This window comes from Pseudopipra pipra, chromosome 26 (genome assembly GCF_036250125.1).
Source record: "Pseudopipra pipra isolate bDixPip1 chromosome 26, bDixPip1.hap1, whole genome shotgun sequence".
In the NCBI taxonomy this organism is placed as follows: Eukaryota; Metazoa; Chordata; class Aves; order Passeriformes; family Pipridae; genus Pseudopipra; species Pseudopipra pipra.
The window spans coordinates 2,342,484-2,367,708 of NC_087574.1; the positions used below are offsets into that span (position 1 = coordinate 2,342,484).

The window sequence follows — 25,225 nt, forward strand, 5'->3', positions numbered from 1 at the left end:
AAGGCGGGAGCGGGAAAAACAGGGAGAAAACGGGGGGAACGGCGCCGGCGGCCCCCTGACCGCGCCGCTCCCCCGGTGCCTCCCGGGTGGTTCTGCCGCCCGCAGGGCTGGGGCTTGCTCGCCCGCCCCGCGCCCACGCGGGTGTGCCCGCGCAGCCCCGCACATGCGGCGGGGGCCGCGCCGCGCATGCGCCGCGGGCCGGCGAGCACGGAGCGGCGGGCGGGGGACGGGCCCGTGACTCAGGTAACGCGGCGCCGGGGCCGGACCGGGTGGGCGCTCGGGTTTGGGCTCGGGCCCTGCGGGGATGGCACACCACGCTCCCGCTTCCCCGGGCCGGTCGGGCGGCGCTCGCCCCTTTCCCGGGTGCCCGGTGCCGGCGGTGCTCCCGGCAGGCGCAGCCCGGCGCGGAGGGCACGGCCTGTGCGGGCACCGCGGCGCCGGGGGTGCGGGCACCGCCGCGGGGAGGCCAGGGGGGCACCGCCGCGGGGAGGCAGGTCGCTGATTTTGTCTCGTTTAACGTTGACTCGTGTCCCGGGAAGGAGCCGGGAGCTGTGCCGGGAGCTGTGCCGGGAGCGGCGGGATCACGGGCAGCACCTGCGGGGGCGTCCCCGCACCGGACGGGGGGTCACGGTGAGGGCCCCTCTCCAGAATCTACTGAGCCGGGTCTAGACTCGAGGTTTATTGAGCAAGTCCCAGGCGGGTGAATGTTCTGCACGAGGAGCAGCAGCAGCGCTGTTTATTTACCTTCGGGTTACGGGGAAGTTGTTTCTCTTGCCACTGAGTTCTGGGCAGCCTGTGTGGAGATCGGGGAGGGAACCCGTCCCTCGGTGGGGTGTGGAGCGTGGAGAGCCTGCCAAGGCATATTCTGCTTCCTGGAGTTTGTACTTGGACCCTGTTCTAAGGGAATGCTGAGCTGAGGAGGTGCTCCAGCTTCCACCCACCTCCAGCTCAAACGTGCCCTTGGAATTGGCCTCGGTTTATTTTCCAGGAAGCTCTTTGGAGTTGTCGGGTCTTCTGAGAGTGGATATGCTCAAATAGTCTCGAAATTCTTACTGTGAAACTGCTGGGGTTTGATCGAGCAGGTGGCTCCGTTGTCCTGGTGGTTTTTAACCTCTGGGTGCAAATTCTGTTCTATCTAAATAGTGGTTTGGGGTTTTTTTTCTGCTTAAATTCACATAAAATTACGAGGTATGCACACAATGGTACTGCCTTGTGCTTTCCATCCTGTTTTAATATTCTGTGAACGTGTTCTGTGCAGGTTTTGCTGGAGTGAGGAGTCTTTGACAGAGGTGTTTATTTTGCCGTCCTTGTCATCCCTATCTCACAGTGGGTTCCCTGTGTGAGGCACTCAGAGGAGAGCTGGTCAAATTTAGAAACCAAATCGTTTCTATTCTGAGTTTGTAAGAGCACGCTCTCATTAACATTCGGGTTCCCACTCGGCTCTGGTTGCCGGAGGGAGTAAAATGAGCCTCCCGGCCGAGCCTGGTGCAGCCGATCCTCCGGGGCTGGTTGGGAAGTGCAGCAGGAGGGTTAGAGCTGCCTTTTGGGGCTCTGTTTTTGGGCCTTGGAGAAGCTCCTCCTTGGGCTGGGACTGTTTTGAGATCGAGCAGAAAAGACAGGAAGCTGAGGGGAAAAAAGGTGAACTGATAAACTCTCTGCAGGTTTGTGGCTGATCTGGGGAGAGCTTTGGGCTCATGAGCCCCAGTTTACTCTGTTGGTTCAGGGCCTGGTGTAATACCCATCCTCTTTCTGCCTTTTATTTTCTTTTGGTTGAACTCCCAAGAAAAGGTCTTTGTTTCTAAGCAGAAATTGTGCTGGGACACTGTGGGACCTGATTCTGAGCAGGCAGCCTGGAAAATCACAGATGGGCACTTTGGAACTAAGAGACTATCGGAGCATCACTAAAATTGATCAAGTGCATTTTAGGATTTACTGCTGCTGTTCCACATTGGTTGAGCTGACTGTGTCTAATTGCTAATTAATAACAACTGTAGGCACAGAGTGTGGTCTCAGGAGTGAGCTGGCAGTGCTGGGTGGGAGATGCTAATGGAGGGAGCTTTATAGTGGAACATTTCTGCTTCCAAACTTGCTCATCTGAACAGCATGGCCAGATGTGAATTTGCTGCTACCACAAGCAATCTCACCTTCAAAGTTATTTTCTCTTGTATCAGTAGTCACTTTATAGAGAAAATGGCAAGATCAGGCAGGGGTTTACTTCTCTCTCTGGTGTGACCCTCATAGTGTTTTTAAATAGCTCATGGGAGTTGGGGATTGTAATGGTGTGATGTAAAAAATTGATAATTAAATCTATCATTACAAAGAGTCCCTTTTTGTTTTTTTTCCAGTGAAAATGAAGAATTTATATCTTTTTATTGCTTTCCTGTTCATCCCATGGAGCTTTGCTTTGGCAAAGTATGATGAATTTGAGGATGGAGATGACATTATGGAATATGATGATAATGACTTTGCTGAATTTGAAGATGTGAGTGAAGATGCAGTCACAGAGTCTCCTCAGAGGATCATCACTACAGAAGATGATGAAGAAGAAGCCACTGTAGAGCTTGAAGGTCAGGATGAGAATCAGGAAGACTTTGATGATGCAGACACACAGGTAAGGCCTCATCTTCTGTGTTTCTTAATAGTGTCTCTTTCTCTCTCACCTTATCTTTTTGGATTTTACTTCCTGGGCTTTGGATTTTCATGCTGTTTGTGATTTTTGTCCTTTAGGAAGGTGATACTGAGAGTGAACCATATGATGATGAGGAGTTTGAAGGCTATGAAGAGAAACCAGATGCATCTCATAGCAAAAACAAAGACCCCATAACAATAGTTAACGTAGGTATAACTGTTGATCTGCTTTCTAGTTGGAGTTGCATCACTTATTTTCTCAAGGCAGTGTGCCAGGAATGTCACTGGGGTACTAATGTGCACCTGCAATGTACAAAGTGTGGTTTTTAGCTTGTCTGTGACTAAAGTTTCACCTTAGAAATGGATGGGTTTTGAAACCAGTCTCTCTGTCCATGCTGAATCACCTTGTTGCCTCCCAAGACAGTGTTTCACAGAATGATCAGGTGCATTTTTATTACCCCTAAGATCTCTTTTTAAGTATGTTAGTGAAAATTAAGGTTTGGATACTTCTGTGACTGAAGGGGGGTACAGTGATAACAGAATGGCTAATTAATCTCTGAGGTGGCAAGGTCAGGAAGGCTTCCCTGCTCCCCCACACAGTCTGTGGCTCTTGGTGGCATCCTGAAAATGCTCCTGGACATCAGGATTTCAATAGAAGTTACATGATGATCAGATAATGCTGTGATGGGCAGGGCATCAAGCTCAAATGCTCAGCGAGTTGAAATGCTGGGCTGTTTACTCTGAGCTCTATTGGAAAGGAGAAGTATTTTGTTTGTATTGAGTGAGTATTTTGGGAATGCTGTTCCCAGTTGTTTCCTGTATGCTCACTGTGCCCCAGCAGAGCCAAGTGCATTATGTAGGCTTAGCTCTGCCCTGTTGCCTTTGTGGAGCTTCCTGCTGTGTTGGGGATGGAGCTTCTCCAGTACTCTGCATTCCCAAATGGTTTGTGTACATAAAATCCACTTGTTCAATATGTAAAAGTTTCTGTTGCCTTACACAGGTCCCTGCTCACCTTCAGAACAGCTGGGAGAGTTACTACATGGAGATCCTGATGGTGACAGGTCTCCTGGCTTACATCATGAACTACATCATCGGGAAGAACAAAAACAACCGGCTGGCTCACGCTTGGTTCAACACTCACAGGGAGCTGCTGGAAAGTAACTTTGCTCTTGTTGGTGAGTTCCATAATGACAAAGATCCAGTTTGGGTATCTGAATAAAGCTGGGTTTCAACCACATAGGCTGTAGCAAATCCTTTTCTGTAACGTGGTGTGAGCTCTGAGCCTTCTGGTGAACTTTGGTGTTCCAGTTTGTGACTTTAGGCTGTGGTTCTCTCTCACTGCTGTTTTCCTCAGGGGATGATGGCACTAATAAAGAAGCTACAAGCACTGGGAAGCTAAATCAAGAAAATGAACACATATATAACTTGTGGTGCTCTGGGAGGGTGTGCTGTGAAGGAATGCTCATCCAGTTAAAGGTAAGGATGAGGGAGTTTGTGGTGCTGTTTACCTGTCACCAGCTGTCAGGTTCTAGAGGCTTTTCCATTCCAGTGTGAGCAACAAGGAGTCCCAACTCGGCTCTTGTGCTCACATTCAGGTACAGAGTTCTGAATATGCACACGTGAAGGAAAAACTGGATAATTAAATATCTGTACAGGCCCATGTTCTGCCCACCAGAGTAGGTAAGAGTGAGCACTTACAGAAGGAGTATGGAATCCAGAGGTATAATGTGAACAGAGGTAACTCTGAAGAGCTCAGCTGCTGCTTAGAGGGAGGAATGGACCAACAGGAATTCCAAGGAGTTACAACAAAGGCAAATACAAAGCCCTGCACTTGGGATGGAACAGCCTCACATGTAGGTTCAGCTCCTGACTGGAGGGAATAAGGCCCTGAGAAGCTCATCTAATGCAGAAAGTGGGCTTGCTTTTGAGCTCTATTGGTGACAGAGGGGAAATTTAGGTTAGAAATTAGGAAGACATTTTTCACTGTCAGCGTGCTGGGACACTGGAACAGGTTGCCCAGGGAGGTTGTGGCTGCCCCAGCCCTGGCAGTGTTCAAAGCCAGGCTGGATAAGGCCTTGAACAGCCTGGTCTAGTGGGAGGTGTCCCTGCCGTGGCAGAGGGTGTTGTTGGGACTAGATGATCTTTAAGGCCCATTCCAACCCCTTAACAATTCTATGATTCTCCAACTTCCAAAGGGCCCCTCAAAGCTAAATTATTCTATAAAAACATCTCCTTACAACTGCCCTGTTTTAACTTGAGCCCTGCTGCTGTCTGCCAGTGGAGTGCTGCACTCTGGGCCCGTTCAGCTGTTTTCTGTGTTTACCAACTTGTGTTTTTAGTTTCTCAAGAGACAAGACCTGCTGAACGTCCTGGCGCGCATGATGAGGCCGGCGTCGGACCAAGTGGTACGTACTGAGCCCTCCAGATTAGCTGGGAGGAACCTGCATTCCTTTGGTTCTGCCCTGCTGCTTTTGGTTGTTCCAGGTGATTTCTGTAGTATTCCACATCTTCCAGTTCAGCAGCTGTTGAAACAATCTCAAAGAGTTGTTTGTATTTCTTTCCTGCCTGTGAAATGCAAACTGCTGATGGCTGGAAATTTGTTTTATCTGTGGGCTTTATCGTTTGAGTGGTTTGGTGAGCAGTCTGTCATGATTCAAGACCTCAGCTTGATAAAAAGTGGTTTTACAATCTGAAATACTTAATGATTGTTCTTTTGTCAGTATTTAATCCATATGTTGGTCTGGATATGTTACTCTGTACTTTCTCCCTTGCTCTTGGAGAGCATAAATACCTAGAGAGGTTACATTTGGAAGAAAGAGGCTGTGTGCACTGTGAATTCTCTTTCCATTTATCTCTAATTGTATTTACTTATATCTATTAAGAATATTTAATTGAAAATTATTTTTACAGCTCTGCTGTTCCAGTCCCTGTCATTACACCACAACACTGAACTAAGTGCTCAATCTAATTAAAAAGCTCCCTTACTTCAAGACACACTGGGAAGCTTTAAATCAGCCACCTTCCTCTTAGCTGTGTCTGGCCTTGCTTAGTCTTTGTTCTTAGGAATCAAAGTGTCAGACATTGGGATCTGATCAGGACTAATAACCTTCTGTCTCACAGCAAATAAAAGTGACAATGAATGATGAAGACATGGACACGTATGTGTTTGCTGTTGGAACCAGAAAAGCACTGGTGCGACTTCAGAAGGAGATGCAGGACCTGGTATGTACCTGCATGGAAGAACCTCTGAGCTGCAGATTCATTGTTTGCTTGGGAACAGCTGGAAACTTGTGACAGACCTGTTGGAATTTGCGGGGAAATTTTCATCTCCTGGATGAAAGTCTAATGGAATCAAAGGTTGGAAGTGTGAGAGCTGCAGGAAAAGAGGAGTGGAAAGCAGCTTGCACCTTCTTTTGGGGTATAGCTCATTTGGGAGGGGCTGTGGTATATTGGGAGGACACACATGTCACTTCACCTCATTTAATTTGCACAAATGAGTTTTTCAGGGCTTGAAAAGTAAACTTCATTAGTGATCTGTGATGTGGAAAATTTGGGGTTAAGTCATCTGTTTTTATGTGATCTGAAATGAAAACTTCCCATATGTTCCAGCCCTGAAGCTTGCAAAGAATCCAGTGATAACAAGCAGTGCTTTGCAAATCTTTTTTCTCAAGTAACACTAGAGTGTGGTTGGGAGGATGCCAGGTTTTGTTCTGTTATCAATGTAAGCAAAAATGCCTTAATCCACTTTGAGCATTCCAGCATGGCTGTATTAGAATTGTTTTATCTTTTTCCTGAAAGTGCTGACTATTGAAGGGAAATACCAACTTAAAGACTGTTGATGCTTTGTGCTTTACTTTGTTTGAAATGTCCCCTGGCCAGGCTCAGCGAGGGTATTTTTTATTGTTTCTTTTCTGGTCCTTTTAGGGGTCCCGGTGTTCCAGCACAGTTCAGTCTGATAAGATACTTAGAAGCTTTGTGTTTATTTTGCTTTCTCATTGTTCTCTTTGAAACAGAGCGAGTTCTGCAGTGATAAACCCAAGTCTGGTGCAAAATATGGGCTTCCAGATTCGCTGGCCATCTTGTCGGAGATGGGGGAGGTCACGGAGGGAATGATGGACGCCAAGGTAAACTGGAATGAATTAATACAAATATCCCTTGGAAACCCTGGCACTTACAGCCTGTGGGACAAGGTTCTAATCTTTATGTCCTCTGAGCATCACAACAAGAGAGCCAAATGGCCCTTGTGGGATCTAGGGAAATCAAGACCCTAATGAAGCATGAGGGCTGGAAGGAGGATGTAATTCTCTTTATTCCTTTTTTACATCACAACTGTTAGTCTGTCCTGAATTCCAGACTTAAAATGGTCTTTCAGAGCCTGGGAGTAGCTTCACCAGCCAGTTGAAGGAAGGTGTTGATGGTGTATCTGCAGGTCCTCAAAGCTGACTTGTTTTCAAATTAACTGGAAAATCCCAAATGAGAGTTACAAATCCGAGTTGCTCACGTTATTTCCATGCACTGGGGCCCGTTCTAGCAATAAGTAAAAACATTGGAGTTGAAATTTCAGTGTCATTGTGGCAAGCTGAGCACAGCAATTGTCTGAGTGATATGGAATCACTGCCTGTTTGGGGTTGGAGGGGACCTTAAAGATCATCCAGTTTGAACCCCCTGCTATGGGCAGACAACCTGGCAAACCCATATGGAGTGGGGAGGCTGCAGATGGGTCGGTGTTGGGAAAAACTAACGCCGGTTTCTCTTTCAGATGATACATTTCCTCACACACTACGCTGACAAGATCGAGTCCGTCCAATTCTCGGACCAGTTCTCCGGTCCAAAACTTATGCAAGAGTAGGTACAAAGCCAGATCTCTGCCCCCAGTAGCTTTTGTAACTCCAAATAAAATAGAGGCCTTGTTTGCAGTGTGAAACCTGCTGGAGCGCACACAAGGGGAAATTGGGAGCAAAGGTCAGACAGGTGAATAAATAGACTCCCAGTGCTTCCAAACGCTGCATTAATTGAGGAGATCAAGGTGCTGGATTGCCCTAATGTTTGTTTTTGTGTGCTGGTTCCGCTGTGGTTTGCACAGCTCTGGGTATCAGACAGCACCTGGCAGGTGCAGTGCACTCAGCTGCACGGAAAGCAGCTCAGAAATCCTGCCCAGGGTGTGCAGGACGTGAGAGGGCCACGACATAACACTGCAGGAGAGCTCAACACCTAACTCAGGTGCTGTTTGAATGCACTGAAAACTAGGTTTAAGCAAGTCTGAAGTGTAAAAAAAAAACCAAAAACAAACCATCATGGCTGCTTGACCTTCCCTCCTTGATACAGCCAAACACTCTGCTGCTGAATCCATCCCTTGGTGACTTTTGTTCAGGATAATTCACAGCTGTGCTTCAGAAATACTCAGATGCAGCACCTCTGCTGTTTCTCTGAGCCTCCCAGTCCAGAGGTGCTTTACTGCTGCTTCAGGATTGCCAGGTGGTGGGAGATCTAATCTGAATTATCATGTAGGTTTTTGCAAGGGTGTATTATGCTCACAGGCATATAAATAACTGATCTCTATCGAAACTTGAAACTCTCCTCCAAAAAAAGGAACAGACTTTGATTTAATTGTGAGACAGCAGCGTGTGTACCTTGTACTGAAATTGTGGAGGATCTGTGAAATGTAGGCCTGAGTTTCTCACATGAGAATACTGTGGGATTTTGGGCAGTGAAGACTTGAATTCTTTAGAAATTGTTTTGTTTTCCTAGCACATTTATGGATCTTTAGTAGTATAAACAACAGGACGTGTAAAAACAAATGTAATTAAAAATATACAGGCCTCCTTGGTACTCAGAGGCCCTCTGACAGTCAGATGGGCTGGTGCTGCATGTTTTTGCATTCGTGCCTTTTCCCTGCACACTTTTGAGTAAAACACTTCAGGAGTCTGAACAGTTTGAAACTTAACTTTGGTTTACAGACAGGCTTTTAATCTTGTTTGTTTTATTCAAGTAATTTCCAAGTGTCTGTTGGTTCTTGATGAGGTTTTTGCTAACAGTGGAGGTTATTTTTTATTCCTGTTTTTTTTTCACTCATTCCAAACGCTTTTTTCTTTCCTCCAGGGAGGGCCAGCTTACAAAACTGCCCGAAACTAAAAAGACACTTTTGTTTACATTTAACGGTAAGAGAACTGGTGCCTGTGTCTGTCTGGGGGAGTGTTGGGCTTTATTTGTGCAAGTCACCTGCTCCACTTCTGTCATCTATGGAAAATAATGTATGATGAATGACTTCAGTGCATGTACCAGGGTCACTAATTGATAAACACAAGGCAGCAACACACTGGGACACTCAGTCGTGCTCTCACTGATCTTAGATCATGCTCCTCTCTACAGGTGGCTTACTTTTAAGCCACGAGCCTTGCAGTTTGAGCTTGCACAGACTCCCCTGGTTAACCCTGGTTTGAAATAAAAGCAGACTGTTGAGAACCTCTTCTAGAAAAGGCCTGTAGTTCTCTTCAAAATTCAAGGCTGTCTCTCCAAGTGAAGCTTCCTAAAGAGGAGGATAAGAGCATCTTTATTTCATGAACAGTGTGACCAATAAGGAAAGAGTGTTAGAGCAAGTAGAAAAGTCCTGCCAGTCTCTCTGAATGAACAAGTAACTCTTTATTTCAGTGCCTGGTTCAGGCAACACTTCCCCAAAGGACATGGAGTCTTTGCTGCCTCTGATGAGCATGGTCATCTACTCCATTGACAAAGCAAAGAAATTCCGGCTGAACAGAGAAGTAAGTAGTGTCTTTTTGTGTCTTCTGAGTGCTGTGTGAAACTGCAGCCATTACCACTGGATCCTTCAGATCAGGAGCCTTTTGTTTCATGTGTGACTGCTGGAGATGCTGCATCCTGCTCATGGGGAAATCTAGATAAACTTTTTTTTTTTTCCCCTCCCTCTGTGGAAAGGGTAAACAGAAAGCTGACAAGAACAGGGCACGTGTGGAGGAGAACTTCCTCAAGCTGACCCACGTGCAGAGACAGGAGGCTGCCCAGTCCCGCCGGGAGGAGAAGAAACGGGCGGAGAAGGAGCGAATCATGAACGAAGAGGATCCCGAGAAACAGCGTCGGCTGGAGGTGGGGGGATGTCAGACTGGCACAGCCTGCTGGCACATTCCAGCAGTGGAAACTTGGATTTCTGTTTGCTGGAAGGCAGACAGCTGTCAGGGTATTTACTGCTGCTCTCTGAAACAGGGCAACCCCTCACCCTGAAACCGGCTGGAAGGGGAACATTCTTCCAGATTCCTTGGGCATGCAGTGACAGGACCAGGGGGAAAGGTTTCAAGCTGAAGGAGAGTAGATTTACACTGGATATTGGGAAGGAATCCTTCCCTGTGAGGGTGGGGAAGGCTGTCCAGAGAAGCTGTGGCTGCCCCATCCCTGGAAGTGTCCAAGGCCAGGTTGGACAGGGCTGGGAGCAACCTGGGCTAGCGGAAGGTGTCCCTGCCCTTTCTGGGATTCTGTGATTTCCCTGCTGGTTAAACATGGGGAAACTGAGGCATGGCTGCACTGTGCCTTGTCTGAACCAAAGGGAGGATGGTGGAGCCTGTGCTGGCTGGAGCATAAAAGAGGGATGTGCTTCCTCTTAAATTTGGGGGAAAGGGTTTTGCCTTTGTGGGGACCCCTCCCCACACCTTATGAGAAAGCCCACACTGGGAGGGAGGTGAACCCTTGTTTGGCTCTGAAATGCTCCACTTGCTCTTTGAGGAGATCCCTGACGTTTATTCACAGCCCTGTCCTTGCCCACAGGAAGCTGCTCTGCGGCGGGAGCAGAAGAAGCTGGAGAAGAAGCAGATGAAGATGAAGCAAATCAAAGTGAAAGCCATGTGAGAGGCGTCTCGGTGCCACCTGGGGAACTGTAACTCACGGGTACAAAGACCTACGTAACTCCATAGTCCTCTGCTTCTTTGAACACTAGTAGCCATTCAGAGAAAAGTTCTTGCATTGGTGTTACTTATTTAAGTATTGCAGCAACATGCAGGTGTGTGTGGAGAGCTTTGTCTCGGCAGTTCTTATTCCAGGTGGTAAAAAGTTTTGCTACTTGTCTGTTTAAAAAAACAAACAAAAAAATACTGCAATATTCTTGAATGCTCTTTGTCATTTGTTCTTTAAAAACAGAAGATTGTAAACCTGTCCACGTGTGCTGGTAACATATTCATGCTTTGGTTTTAAACTTTGGGTTTAGTTAGTGGGAGGGAAAGGGGGGAAAACTTAATGGGGAGGAAAACTGCACAATAAACACTTACTGTGCATTTATTTGCATCAAGGCACAAAACTTAGAGCCTTCCATACACAGTATGGATTCTTCAGGGATTTAAGCCCAGTAGAATAGCAGTGATTTTTTTCTTTTTTCTTTTTTTTTTTTTACAAACAAGGGCCTGAAGCAGTATTAGGTCACCTGTGGGCATGATTGGCTTATGTATAAAAGACAGGGCTGGTTAGAACCAAGGGAGTGGAATACATGGATAGTTTCCTACCTGGGGGTTTGGATGCTGCAAGCTTGGCACAGTGTGAAGTCTGTGATGTCAGCTTAGTGTTCCTTCAGGAGTGAGTGCATGGTGAGTCAGCAATTCAGCCAGCTTTCCTTGGGTGTTTTTAACTGTTCAAGTTTAGTTCAGACACTCTTCTCCTGATCCCAGCAGCTGCTGCCTAGCTCACTTCAGCCAGGAGCCAGATTCAGTGAGGTGCCTGCAATTGCCAACGTCCCCAATTTCAGAGGACATTTATCCTCTTCATCTGGTCAGTGGTGGCCTGAGGGTTTTGAATCCAAATGGGGAGAAGGAAGTGAATGCCCTGTGCAAGCACTTTGCTGGGAGAGCTCTGCATTTTATAAATGCTGCCTATCCAGAAGGCATTTTATTGTTGCTTGTAACAGACTTTGAACAGTTTTGTGGGGAAACAATGTCTTGCATTTTCTTGTTCAATACCTTGTGCAAACTTGGTTCTGAGGCAATAAGAAAGAGCTGCTGTTGAAACAGCAACTGCTTAAACTTGTTCCAGCATGGGATACTTTACCCTGATTGAAATGCAAATGTCTGTAACCTGATACATGCAAATACATTCATTTTATAATGGTTGGTAAAAATATTTAAAACCAAACTAATGTAGAGTATATGAAATTTTAGCACTATTTAGCTTTAAAGATTAATACAGTGTTGTTTCACAGAGTTCTTTGAAAGGAATTATTAGTTTGTGCTCTTCTGAGTAAGTGGACAGCTTTCCTGAAGTCCCATCCAGTTGTGGGCCATGGCAGCTAATTTTGTAATATGAACATTCAAATGAACAATCTAAAGAGTAAAATATAATTGAAACACTCCACTTGCCTACTTTACTTGGCTCGACTCAGTGTTCCTTTCATTTAGTAGGATCTCAAAGCCTCGTTTGTCCTGGGTAGGTTTTGGTGTAGGTTTTGAACATCCAGGAGCTGCTGTTCCCTCTGCTGTGATGGTGGGTGGTGGAAGTGGCTCCTTCCACCTGGGATCTGCTCCCTGGGAGGGTGGTGGTTGCTGGGGGAGGGCTGGAGGAAGGTGTCTCTCCCCTGGTGCAGGTTTGGGATGATGGAGATGGAGGATTTGCCCCCAGGCTTAAGGATGGGGTTTGTGGGTGGGTGCAAGAGCAGAGTGGGTGGGTGAGTGGGTTCCCTGTGCCCGAGGACTGGTGGGAGCACAGCCTGGGCCACTGAGGGACCCATGGAATCAGAGAAGCTGGAAAAGACCTCTGAGATCATCGAGCCCACCCTGTGCCTGATCCCCACCTTGTCCCCAGCCCAGAGCACTCAGTGCCATGTCCAGTCCTTCCTTGGACACCTCCAGGGATGGGGACTCCACCACCTCCCTGGGCAGCCCCTTCCAGTGCCTGACCACCCTTTCCAGGAAGAAATTCCTCCTGATGTCCAGCCTGACCCTCCCCGGGCACAGCTGGAGGCCGTTCCCTCTCCTCCTGTCCCTTGTTCCCTGGGAGCAGAGCCCGACCCCCCCCGGCTCCCCCCTCCTGTCAGGGGGTTGCAGAGCCAGAAGGTCCCCCCTGAGCCTCGTTTTCTCCAGGCTGAGCCCCCCCAGCTCCCTCAGCTGCTCCTGCTGCTCCAGCCCCTTCCCAGCTCCGTTCCCTTCCCTGGACACGCTCCAGCCCCTAAATGTCCTTGCACTGAGGGGCCCAGGACTGGATACAGGACTCGAGGTGTGGCTTCACCAGAACAGGGGAAGAATCGCTTCCCTGGTCCTGCTGCCGCTCCATTTGACACAAGCCAGAGGTGCCTTTGGTCTTCTTGCCCACCTGGGCACACGCTGGCTCACGTTCAGCCGGCTGTCAACCAGCACCGGGAGAGCCGCTTTGCAGCCGCTCCGCCCCAGCCGTAAGTGCTGTGCCCGGAGCGCGGGGCCCGCCGGTTCTCGCTCCCGCCCCCTCACGGACCCAACATGGCGGCCGTTCCTGCCCCGCCCCTTCGCGCGGGAGCCGCGGCCGTGACGTCCCGCGCGTCGCGGTGACGTCACGCGCAGCGCGTCCCGCCGGTGAGCGGCGGCCGCAGCCTGAGGGGTCCGTGAGGGGCCCCGGGGGGGCACCCGGGGAGGGGTCGGGGCTTTGTGAGGGCTCCGGGCGGCGCTCACCGGGGTCACCGCTCCCCTGGGGCCCTCCCGCGCTGGGGCCGGCTGAGGGGCTCAGGGGGACATCGGGGGTGTCGGTGCTTTGTGTGGGCCGCGGGTGAGGGGCCCCGGGGGTGTTCGGGGTATCGGTGCTTTGTGAGTGCTCCTGACAGTGCTTACCGGGGTTAACGCTCACCTGCGGCCGGGTGAGGGTCCCAGGGGAAGTGTTCGGGGGTGTCGGTGCTTTGTGAGGGCACCGGGCGGTTGTTACCGGGGTTACCGCTCCCCTGAGGCCCTCCCGGGCTGGGGCTGCTGGTCAGGGCGGGTGAGGGGCCTTGGGGGATTCAGGGATCTCGGTGCTTTGTGAGGGCTCCGGGCGGTGGTTACCGGGTCCGTGAGGGGCCGGGGGGTGCCAGGGGTGACACTTTGACTCTCTGCTGTGTGTCCCGCAGGTGTCCCGCCCTTTCTGCTGCGCGGTCCCACAGCGGCGGATCCATGTCTTTCCTTGTAAGTAAACCCGAGCGCATTAGGGTGAGTGTTGAAGACCTTCCAGCTTCCCTCGAGCCGGTACTGACGAGCCTCGCGCTTTGTGCAGAGGGGGCCGGGCCTGGAGAGCACCGTGAAAGCGCAGGGAAACTTAATTGCGGGGTTAATTATCGGGCGGGGATGGGTGTGCGACCAGCGCTGGTTAAAAAACACTGTAAAGGATTTATTGGTGCACACGGATCTCCTGGGTGTGCAGTGGGGCTGCAGTGGGCCTTGTAATGAAGAAAAAGGGCCATAATGCTGTTTGTTTTCAGCTTTTCTTTAGGAAGTGGCCACCTCACCTGTGTCACCTGTTTTTGTTTGTTTTTCCCTTCACTTCCCTTGCAAAGCTAAACTCAGCAGCTGTGTTTGATTCTGCTTTTTTAAGTGAGGAGGTTTCCTGCAACACAACCACTTTTAATGCCTTAAAATGGCACTGTTATAGACAAGTTTTGAGCTACTGTAACCTAAACACTCGTTGGTGCTTTCTAGGACTGGCTTCCCTTGTGCTAAATAACGTGAGCTGTTTTTTAAATTATTTTGCCAAGTAGACAAATTCTACCCTGGGAATGTTTGTGATTTACTGTTTAATACTAACTTCGTGATCAATACTCTGCTAGCTTTAAATTGCATATTCTGTTTTTTATTATGTGTGTAGATATTTTTCTTTCTTTGAATTACAGTGTTGGATAGTGGTAGAACCAAATGCTGTGAAATTCCAAACATGAGTTCTGGAAGAGAACAACAGCTTTAGAACCTTTATGTTCTAATCAATAGACATATAACCAAAATACTTAAATTCTCTAAGATATCACCTCATTGTAAATAGTGACAGCTTTTTTTTTGTTTTTTAACACCTATTACACCCTAAAACCCAATTAATTTGCCTGTAAAAGGGAGTTGTTGCATGTTGGTAATTTTTGCTGTATGTGCATGTATCAAAACTTGTTTGAATTATTAAAATGATGTTAATTTTAGTGCATGTTGGTTGGGAATAACAGCAGCACCTCTGGGGTGTCACAAAAAGGGAATGTCCTTTTCCAGAGTAAGGAACTGATGATGCAGCAAATCAGTTCCATAATTGTTGAAGTTACATGATTCTCTCCTGGGTTTCTGTGGGGAAGGGGGAAAGGAAACTTGTCTCCAGGTGGAATAACTGATTATGTGGAGGATTTTTCTCTCTTTCAGCGGTGGGTGTCTGAGAAGTTCATTGTTGAGGGTTTGAGAGAGTTCGAGCTGTTTGGAGGTAAGTTCTCCACTCTCCTAAGATGACATTGTTAGAAATGTTTTATTTTAGCTGCAAGGTCTGTTAATTTGGTAGTAAAGACGTATCTTAACACTAAAAGAGGTGATTAAATCTGGTTGTAGCACCAGGTCTGGTTATTCAGGCTGGCTAAGCACAGAAATTTAATGTGGAAGTGTCCTTTGGAAATCAGTTCCATGTTGATTACTGTACTATTTTTATCTGTGTTTCTCAGCATAACCACTTTTTTTCCTATGCAAAAGGTGGATTTGGGGTTTGGTAAAGTTAATTTTCTGAGTAAAAGTGGATTTTGAAACTGCTGATGGCTCCCCAGTGTGCCTGCAGAGACCTGATGGGTTTGTGCTCTGCCTTGTGCATAAAACCCAAAATTGCCCACTAGGATGCAGAATTCCTGATCAATGACATGGAAAAAATCAGCATGGCAAATATGTCTAGACCTTGAGCTTTCAGGTGGAATGGAAGAATTTTTATTGCTTTGAATAGTTTTCGATAGTTTCTTCTGTATTTAAGTGTCACCTCTGAATGTGTTTAGAATCATAAAGAGTTTAGGTTGGAGGAGACCTTTGAAGATCATGTAGTCCACCCCCCTGCCATGAGCAGGGACATGGCAGAGGGATATTTAGGGCTATAATTAAAAAAATTGTCACCTTACATTTCTGTCAAATATATGAACAGTAGCACTATTTGAACCTCTTTAATTCCCATATGTGTGTTGAAATTTTACATAAATTAAATAATAACAAAGAACTGTGTGTATGTGGTATCAGAAAGTGTCATGTAGGGTTGTTTGCTCAGTTTTCCAGCTATATTTTAATGGGTGTCTGTTGAACACAACATGGTGAACAATTAATTTCTTTACTCCAGAGCAGCCTCCGGGTGACTCTCGGAGAAAAGTAAGTGACTTGTGCAGGCTGTGGTGCTGTGGTTCATTGCATGGAGATTATTCCTTGTGGAGTTTGGTTTTTTCTTTTTATCTTAGTTATATATCTCATCTCTGTATTTAGCTCTACAAGTGTGGAAACAAGGTTTCACCCTGGAGTGGAGATTTTGGTGTGTGGTTTTCAAACTCTTATGTGAATCAGCCAAAAATTTAAACTCAAGTCTCTTGGATTTGTATTGGTGTCGTCATCCCCTCTCCCCCAGCCTCTTGAGGGTCTCTTTTTGAGGTGATTTAGAGCTGATTGTTCAGAGAATGAAGGAAGGGGTTAGTTTGGTGGTCATTTTCAGAGCCAATTCCATGCCTGATTTGCCTCCTAAGAAGTAAAATCACTCCCAGCCATGGGGTGTTCAAAACTGTACAGCCAAAATGTGGCAGTTGAAAGCTTCACCTTGGTGGTGTTTGTTCTCCAGGACCTGATCACTCTCTGGTTCATAATGAGCACATAAAATAGCACAACTTACAAGACAGTATTTTTGTCAAAATGATTGCCCACCACCCCACAACACACTGAAACATCTCTGTGTGCAGGTGTTGCTCTAGTTTAAGTTAATTACAAACATGAATTAAGTGTGATTTGATTATAACTGTGTCAGTTCAAGCTTCTTATAATTGATTTTTGTGCCAGTGTCTGTAATTTACTGTCACAAACAAAGCTGAAAATAGGAGGTGTATTTGGAATGCTTTGTATAAAATTGGGTACATTCACACCTTTTTGAAATGGCTGAGTGTCACACATATGCTGGGCTGGAAGCAAGTTGAGATTAGCATCTCTTTTGGTTTTGTTTAAGTATTCACTTGGGGTTGGACACTTTTGCTGATTCTCATTTTGAATTTTATATCTAAATAAAAGCCTTTTTTTCCCAGCAAGGCTGTAGAAAAAAGTAAATAATTCGGGGAGAGGGGTGGGAGGAAAATTTTTGTTGCTTGTGCTGCAAGTGAGTGAGGGAATGGGGAGATGGAGAGGAAGGCAGCAGAACAAAACTGATATTCCCTCTTCCTAACTCAGAGGAATGTCATTTGGCAAATGCAGATCCTTGCAAGCATCACATAACTGATTGTGCTGTGGCATTTATACCAGTAGTTGCCTTTCAAAGGTTAATTTCCTTTAACTCTGTCTCAAATTAAATCAGCTCCAGGAGCTGTTGAGCCAGCTCTGAGTGAATGCTGGGCCATAAAGCTGCTTTTGACCATACACCAAAAGTTATCCCGTGTGAAACCACTGAGGAGCTTTTTGCAGTATCTCATAAATGACATTTCAGTTTAACTTTCTTTTTTTTAAACTCTTGTATGATGTTGATAAGTTCCTGGTAGAGCTCCTTTTGCATTAACTCTGTTATTGGTCACTGCTAACATGAGGAGAGGTGAGTGAAGACCTCCTGCTGGAAGACTTAAAAAGAGAATTTACAGCATCTTTCCATTACTGTACAGCCCACACCATTAATAAGATTAAATTTATTTAATTCTTTGCATCTGTTTTGTTGGCTCATGCTCTGTCTGGAGTGGACTTTAATAAAGCAAAGCACTCACATATTGCTCAGTGTCTCACCAGCTGTCACTGCTCCATAACCGCTTCCCAGCTCCCGCTTCATCTCCTTGGTGGTGCCTTCCTGCTTCAGAGGTTTCCATCTGCCTGTGTGTCTCTCCTGGCAATCTGGCTGTTGGCAGGACTGTGTGGAATTGCTGCAAGAAGTCATGAATGACACAATTGGGATCAGAAGTTTGAAATCCTGAGTGGGAAGTTGCTGCCTGTTCTGAGCCAAGGAACAGCACTGTAGTCTTAGGACTAGGAGAAAGGATTTGAGAGTGCTGGTCCTGAGACATGACTGAGTTGTTTGAGCTGAAATTATACCCTAGCACTGGTCACAAATCTTAATTTTTGCCTTTTCCCTTACTGGAAAAATATTTTAAAGGTAGGCAGTGTGCTGTTCATAGCCAGCTGAAAAGGTGGAACTTGGGAAGTGTGACTCTTTAGTTTGCTCCCAAAGTACACTTGGGGACCCAGAGGTAATTTTCAGCCAAGTCCTGTCTGTGCTCTTTGCATTCACCCCATGCTGAGGGTAGAACAGGAAGTTCCTTGTTTTTCAGCTGTCACTGTGTTGTTTCCATCTTTCAGTGATGGAAATAAAAAAGGGAGTTTGCTGTCGCACTAGGAAAAGGCACAAACCTCTTCTGCTTCATGTACCACGAGAGAAGGTCTGATAAAGGGCATTTGCTGCTGATGAAGAATGAGGTGGAAAAATTGAGCTGACGTTCCAAATGTCAGGAGGAGTTAATGTGCTGGAAATTCGAGATAACTAAAGGCGATTTTAGACACCAAATAAATTCTGATCCCCATTTGGATGCGTTCCTGGTGACTTTGGAATTTGAGGGAGTTGGAAGGCATAAAGGAACTTTGTAAGAATGTTGAAGTTTATCATCTGCAAAATCCTGCTTGGGAAGATTTATGTGTATGAAAATAAGGCAGCTTTATGTCAGATGGAGTGAGGGAAAGCTGACAGGCTTGGGAATGCTGCTTCCCCATGTAGTGGTGGGGCTTTTTTATCCCTTTTTTCCCTCCCTTTTTTTTTTTTTCTGTAAGCACTAATGCTTTGCAGTTTTTGCTTTCATTTGGAGCTTCTCTTTTCACGTGTCTGATTTTCTTCATCCCTTGTGCCATTCAGCCAAGCAGCTTCAGCTGTGCTGGGCTTATCCCAGGTGAGCAGGTGAAAAGCAGGAGCCGCAGCACCCACCAGGAACTGCCACAGCGAAGGGAAGTGCTGGGAACAAGCTTCCCTTTGGCTCTTGCTCAGGCAACAGGATGGTGGCACAGGAGTTTGTAATTCATGGGAGAAAGGCAGTTACCTTAAAGCAGTGCTCAGGCTCTCCTGGGAAATAATAATTGGCTTTGTCCAAATATTCCTGAATAAATTCTAGCATACAGTGATTAACAACCTACCTGTTACTTGTTTGGTAACACAGATCTCTGGATCTTCTGAAATGAGGCATCTCCTGAATTTCAATTGATAAATGACTATTTAAGAGTATTATAACAGCAATTAAATCCTCTTCTGTATTCAGTACTGCCATTATTTTGAGGTGTGTGATGATATGAGGCACAGGTGATTTTTCCAGCAGGTGATCTTTGTTTCTTTTGACCTGACTTCCTTTTTCCCCCCAGACAAATGAGGCGAGCTCCGAGTCGATAGCTTCTTCCCCTAAAAGGGACACCATGAGCAACTTCCTTCCAGACAGCAGCTGCTACGAGTTGCTCACCATCATAGGTAATTCTGGAGGGCTGGAGGATCAGGGTCTGCTTTGCAGAGAAAACAACTTGGACAGATTGTTGGCCTTTTCTTGATTGATTGCTTATTTTTGACATTAGGTGTCTGTCATCTTTGATTTTAAGCTCACTTGAATAAAAAATGAGATGCCAGTCCTGAAGGTTTTCACCTGGGAGGTGGGTTAATGATACTGGGGCTGCAGTACAGTCAGCAGAAGCAGCCTGAAACCTGTCCTTGGTGGTCTTAATCACTTTATTTCTACCTCAGTCTTGAATTTGAAGGACAGGATAGTATTACTGGCTAGGAGGATTCCTCTCAGTGGGATACCTGCCAAGGAAAGTGGTATCTGATGGAATGATTACTCTTTTTCACAAGGCCAAAAATAGTTTCAGTAAATGAGTGTAAAGATGATCGAGGGGTCAAGGGCTGGAGGGCTTCTCCAGAGGGCTGTGCTTCCAGAGGTGTTGCTGAAGCTTTAATGCCTTTTCTTTCAGGCAGAGGCTTTGAAGACCTGATGGTTGTGAACCTGGCCAGGTATAAACCCACAGGAGAGTATGTGACAGTCAGAAGAGTGAACCTGGAGGCCTGCACAAACGAGATGGTCATGTTCCTGCAGGTAACACCAACCCACCATGCCAGCTGAGGAGAGGACAGAGGCAGCTAGAGCTGTGCTTATCAACACTGCAGCCATGTGTCTGCATTTACTAAACCTAATCAAGACATCTTTTTTTTTATTTCAGGGGGAACTTCATGTTTCCAAGCTCTTCAGCCACCCGAACATCGTGCCATACAAAGCAACCTTCATAGCTGACAATGAGCTGTGGGTTGTGACATCTTTCATGGCCTATGGTAGGTGGAGAGGGGATACCTTTGTCTGACCATCATATTGTGTGAAATGAAATGAAGTGGAAGAGGCTTTTGTTCTGACAGGTGGTGTTTTGTTTCTTTTTAGGCTCTGCAAAAGATTTAATCTGTACCCATTTTATGGATGGGATGAGTGAACTGGCCATTGCATATATCCTCCAAGGTGTATTGAAAGCACTTGACTACGTCCACCACATGGGCTATGTACATAGGTATTAAAAAAATAAATTGACCCATTTTCCTTCTTTTGGAAGCTCTTGGAAATACTACTCAGAGTAGAGCAGAGAGGATGATTCAGGAGACACTGAACACATTAAGTTTTGTATTTGCTGTTGGAGCAAATCAGTTTAATACTCATGGGAGATGATATCACTGACCTTACTAAGCTGCAGGAAGGTGTCACTGTGGAACAAATTTATCCCAAAGACCACTGTATCTGAAATCACAGCCCATAAGCTTTAGTCCTGCATTTCTCCTTGCCACAGAAACATTCTTTGGGAACATGCAAAGGGGGTGAAGAGAGTCCTGTTAATGTTTGTAGAAGTGGTCCCAGGATGGCTGTTTAGGAGTCTCAGTGTCCTGGTAGGAGGCTGATCAGGTGTTGTCCTGTGAAGTAAAGGCAGGGAACCTGACTATTTTCCCTTCTTTTCCCAGGAGTGTCAAAGCCAGCCATATCCTGATCTCTGTGGATGGGAAGGTGTACCTCTCTGGCCTGAGGAGTAACCTGAGTATGATCAACCACGGCCAGCGACTCAAAGTTGTTCATGACTTCCCCAAATACAGCATCAAAGTGCTGCCTTGGCTCAGTCCTGAGGTCTTGCAGCAGGTGTGTTTAAAAAACCTGCTTGTGTTTAGTGATCTGTGGCATCTCTGTGTAATATTCTGAGTTGTTAGGGCACCTTCAGGGGGTGTAGGGAGGGGGGACATGACAAAACCCACAGAGTCACTTTTTTTTTTGTGATGAGCTCTGTCCTTTTTTTCTGTCCTTTTTACCTCAAACAGTGACCCCCTAGCAAGGGGAAACTTGTATTCCTGTTGGAAGGGGAAATTGCTGAACAGAAAGAAGGTGTTTAAATGCAAGGAAGAGGAAGGGTAGAGACTAGAGGGAACAGATTTGGGGTGGGTGCAGGGAAACTCTGACAAAGTTATCTGATTAAATAGTTTAACTGTAGGTACCTCTACAGATTGTCTCATTAGGAAAGGGTCACATCAGGTGCCAGTTACCCCAAGGCAGATGCCAACCCTACTAGCTGGCTGATTGCAGTTGCACAAGTGTTGCCCTTATCTGTGTGTTTTAACAGACCAAAACACCCCCCCACAATAAACCAGTCTGTCTGTGGGTTGTGCTGTTCCTGCTCTAATCACGTGGCTTTGCTGGCTTGCATATCAAATCATGGGTATTGCCCAATCCATCACATCCAAGTCCCCAGGGCTAATCTTTCTTTTCCCTTTCACGTAGAACCTCCAGGGTTACGATGCCAAGTCTGACATTTACAGCGTGGGGATAACGGCCTGTGAGCTGGCGAACGGACACGTCCCGTTTAAGGACATGCCTTCCACTCAGGTAGGGTTTGGAAGCTGCTCCTTTCTCATCCTTTATCCTGGCACATGGAAGTGCTTCGCTGCGCTGGGACGTGAGGACAGAAGGTTGCTGTGCCTGTGGGAGTGGGAAGTCTCAACTGTCTTGCTTACTGTCTGTCATGTTGCCTGTGCCCTGCTCTTCCAGATGCTCTTGGAGAAGCTGAATGGAACCGTTCCCTGCCTGCTGGACACCACCACAATTCCTGCTGACGAGCTGACCATGAAGACGTCCCGTTCCAGTGCTAATTATGGGATGGGTGAGAGCACGGCCGTCAGCAACGTGCGGGCGGCCAACGGAGAGCCAGCCCTGCACCCCTATCTCCGCACCTTCTCCACCTACTTCCATAACTTCGTGGAGCAGTGCCTCCAGAGGAACCCTGACTTCAGGTAAAGCCAGGTGAAAGCTGCTCTTCACACCTGGTTAAGCTGTGGGAGTCAGCAAAGTTCAAAGTTTTGTTTCCCAAAGTGTGGTGGAGGGAGGATGTGCTCCATCCACTGAGGAGAGCAGTCCAAGTGTGTAAAACAGAGCAGTGTTAACACTTCGAGCACTTTCTATGAGAGAGCCTGAAGGATTCCTTGACACCCTTCTTTGGGGAGTAAATGGTGCTGCACATCAAGAAAACAAACTGAACAACTTGAATTTCTGGCCCCTATAAGATCACTTTTACCAGTTCCCATCACTCTGCTCTTCAGCCAGCAGAGAATTATGATGGGAAGGGATCAAGAGCTGCATTTTCCTCTGTAGTGAGGGCAGGGTCATCTACAGCCATGACAGACTTCCCTGACATGTCCCAGTGCTTGGAAGCTGATCTTGGCCAGATGTTGGGGGGAGCAAGGAGGTAACTGGAAGGTTAGAAAGAAGGTGGAACTCACCTCACATAAAATATGTGATATTAAATACTTAATAACTGTGCTACTGGTGACAAAAGAGAGATACCCAATAAATGAGAAATGGGAAAGGCAGGAAGGACTGGTCTTTTCTTTCTTCTACTACCTGACTTCAAAGGCTGACATGTTTTCTTGTGTGCTTACTTGATTCTCCCTCCCTTCCACAGGCCAAGCGCAGGCGCTCTGCTCAGTCACCCCTTCTTCAAGCAGGTAAGGAACTAATTTATCTGCAGGTAAAGCACAGTGGCTTTGCTGTAGTTGTCTTGCTGTGTCCCTGAACCCGAGGGTGGGCCCGTAGAGTCGCTGAATTCTCTGATCTGAAGGGCTGAGTCAGTTTGGGGGCTGCAGTGCAGTGCTGATCCTCTCATCCTCCTGGGCGTGCATCTCTTATCGAACAGGGCTTGTAAATCTGCCTGTCCCGTGTGTCACAACAGCTCTTCACCCACAGGCTGTTGAGTTCTGGGGCGAGGCAGTTCTAACCTGGTCCTTCACAAGCCCAAACAAGTGATCTGTGGGTGTCCTGCCGGGTGTTGCTGCCCAGGGGTGGAGCAGCACCCGAGCAGCCGAGTTCTCTCCGCTCTGTGCAGATCAAGCGCCGCGCGTCCGAAGCGCTCCCGGAACTCCTGCGCCCCGTCACCCCCATCACCAACTTGGAAGGGACACAGCCCCAGGATCCCAGCGGCATTTTTGGGTTGGTGTCAAATCTGGAGCAGCTGGATGTGGATGACTGGGAATTCTAGAAAAGCAGGGACTACGCCGAGTTCTGGAGGAGCTCTCTGGACATTGTATTTATTGGTCCTGCTCATAAAAGCTGATGAATGTTACACACAGAAGAGTTTACAGGTCCTTGGGAAGGAACTTCAACTGCCTGTTTACTTAAGAACTAGCCTGGAAACATGGACAGGCCTGAGCTGGGAAAGGATCAACCCAAGGAGCTGTGGAGTATTCCAGATGGTGCAGTGCCCAGAGCCCCCACCCTTGTGGCTGAGCACTGGTAGATCACTTGAGGGGGTTGAGTGAGTTTGTGTAGTTATGGTCTCTATTTATGTGTTTCTAAAAATCACTGGCTTCCTCCTATCACAGTTGAGGCTGCATGTCCCTACCCTCTGTGGTTCTTTCTCTTTTAAGGGTGCCTTAGAGTTGAGGGGAGGTGGGCAGCTCTTAGTTTTGGGCATTCTCTTAGAACTAGTCAGATTCCTGTTACAGTGTTGTCACAGGGCAAGTTTTGATGGGGACAAAAGGGATTATGTTCTTAGTTACTGCTCTGTGATGGAAAATGGGAGATCAAAGACAACCTGGTGCCATTCCAGGCACTCTTGCTGCATTGGGCATTCCTCTGCAGCGCTGGATTCTGCCAGTTCTGGAGAGGCTTTTGAAGACTCCTCCCTCGATGCTCAGCACTCTGAACTCCAGGTCAGACAGGACCTTCCAGCCTCCCCTCCCAGCTGCCTCTCACCAGAGCAGTGGATGCCTGTACCACAAACCAGCTTTTTTATCCCCATCCAGTTGAACCTCATGCTATCTGGGCTGGTTTCACAGCACACAGCACTCTTACCAGCTTGTTCTTAGTGATTTACCCTGGCAGAGAGGACCAGTAAGTTGATTTTCCTGCTAAATCCTCTTGCTGATGACTCCTGTACAGAACTGAACTTCACCCCTCCATCACTATTGCTCTTCTGCCTTCCCTGACTGACTGACAGGTAAAAGCTGCTCACGTGGCTCCCTGTAATTCACAGCTGTGTGACTCTGCCCTGCTGCTGTGGCAGCTCTCCCCCATTCCACGGTGTTTGGGGTTTTTTTGGAGGTGTATTTAAGGCTTTTCGTTTGACTTTTCCAAGGACCACTGGTGCTGGAGGTCTACTCTTTATTGAGCACTGAGAATCTTCGTGTGGGTGCAGTTGATGGGAGTAGTGGTGCTGGCAACGGGTCCTTCTTGTGTTTATAAACTGTACTTGAACCCAGATAAAGTTTGTTACTCTAGTTTTTTGCCAAAACAAATAAAATATTTCTGAAGTTGTTTTTTAAGTCTGCTGTTTCTGCAGGCTGATGGGAGTGAAGCAGAGGGTGACACAGGCTGGCTGTGCATACTTGCTCTTATCTCCATACAGGTCACTGGTTCATTGCAGCTGCCTTCATGTTTCAAAGACATATTTCAGTGAAATCAAGAAGCTGCAAACACCTGCACTTGCTCTGTTCTGAAACTTTCAGTGAAACCCTTCTCCCAGCACAGGGGTGTTTGTAAGGTCAGGCCCAGTTCCTCCCCAGGATCAGGTTTGTCTCCTGATTTAATCTTATTAGAGTAAGTGGATCTTAATTTCTTGGTTTGCTATGAAGTCTGCAGTTTGCAAAAATCCTTATCAGGGCTGAATCCCTGGTACTTAAAGCAAGAAAAAGCACAGTACCACTTGTAATGAAACCTTTGGGGCTGAGTGAATGATGGTTGGGGGCTGGGTTTTCTCACAAACAGGGCAGATTCAGGTGTGCTGCCCACTGACGTTCCATCCCTCACAAGTTCTAGAAACCAAGACAGGAGGGCATAAATCCCCAATACCTGCAGTGCTCCAGCCTGCTTTCCCCTGAGTTAGCATTTTTAGGGTGAAGGATGAACTTGATGCCAGCTCATATTTCTCATCCCTGTCCCTGCTTGCAGCTTGGTCCGTGCTCAGAGCTTATG

General features: G+C 47.1%; 2 protein-coding genes across 6 annotated transcripts; both read left to right on the top strand.

Moving 5' to 3' along the window:
• Positions 1-112: 112 nt before the first annotated feature.
• CCDC47 (coiled-coil domain containing 47) lies at positions 113-11,965 on the top strand. Its single transcript, XM_064636192.1, has 13 exons — positions 113-243; positions 2,346-2,611; positions 2,728-2,835; positions 3,629-3,803; positions 3,983-4,104; positions 4,968-5,033; positions 5,749-5,850; positions 6,642-6,752; positions 7,388-7,473; positions 8,728-8,786; positions 9,277-9,386; positions 9,559-9,726; positions 10,399-11,965. Exons 2-13 carry the CDS (start codon positions 2,351-2,353, stop codon positions 10,477-10,479), a joined length of 1,449 nt encoding a protein of 482 aa, XP_064492262.1. The 5' UTR covers positions 113-243; positions 2,346-2,350; the 3' UTR covers positions 10,480-11,965.
• Positions 11,966-13,117: 1,152 nt separating this feature from the next.
• STRADA (STE20 related adaptor alpha) lies at positions 13,118-24,576 on the top strand. Of its 5 annotated transcripts, none has more exons than XM_064636191.1 (13): positions 13,118-13,182; positions 13,682-13,760; positions 14,943-15,000; positions 15,883-15,911; positions 19,116-19,218; positions 19,713-19,834; positions 19,959-20,067; positions 20,171-20,294; positions 20,737-20,908; positions 21,542-21,646; positions 21,809-22,050; positions 22,719-22,761; positions 23,139-24,576. In XM_064636191.1, the coding sequence occupies exons 2-13, from the start codon at positions 13,725-13,727 to the stop codon at positions 23,289-23,291; spliced, it is 1,296 nt and encodes a 431-aa protein (XP_064492261.1). In that variant the 5' UTR covers positions 13,118-13,182; positions 13,682-13,724; the 3' UTR covers positions 23,292-24,576. The 5 variants fall into 5 exon arrangements, with proteins under 5 accessions (XP_064492261.1, XP_064492259.1, XP_064492257.1 ...); XM_064636187.1 differs by having other exon boundaries at positions 13,129-13,182; positions 13,682-13,736; positions 23,139-23,375; XM_064636189.1 differs by lacking the exon at positions 15,883-15,911 and having other exon boundaries at positions 13,119-13,182; positions 13,682-13,736.
• The last annotated feature ends 649 nt before the right edge of the window (positions 24,577-25,225 follow it).

What these genes read in the sequence shown, in the direction of transcription:
- STRADA (XM_064636191.1), top strand. Translation starts at nt 13,725, where the DNA reads ATGTCTTTCCTTGTAAGTAAACCCGAGCGCATTAGG. An exon ending in AGATGGTCATGTTCCTGCAG is followed by an intron (nt 19,835 to 19,958) that starts GTAACACCAACC and finishes TTTTTATTTCAG; the next exon opens with GGGGAACTTCATGTTTCCAA. An exon ending in GTCACCCCTTCTTCAAGCAG is followed by an intron (nt 22,762 to 23,138) that starts GTAAGGAACTAA and finishes CGCTCTGTGCAG; the next exon opens with ATCAAGCGCCGCGCGTCCGA.
- CCDC47 (XM_064636192.1), top strand. Translation starts at nt 2,351, where the DNA reads ATGAAGAATTTATATCTTTTTATTGCTTTCCTGTTCATCCCATGGAGC. An exon ending in AAGTAACTTTGCTCTTGTTG is followed by an intron (nt 3,804 to 3,982) that starts GTGAGTTCCATA and finishes TGTTTTCCTCAG; the next exon opens with GGGATGATGGCACTAATAAA. An exon ending in ACTTTTGTTTACATTTAACG is followed by an intron (nt 8,787 to 9,276) that starts GTAAGAGAACTG and finishes TCTTTATTTCAG; the next exon opens with TGCCTGGTTCAGGCAACACT.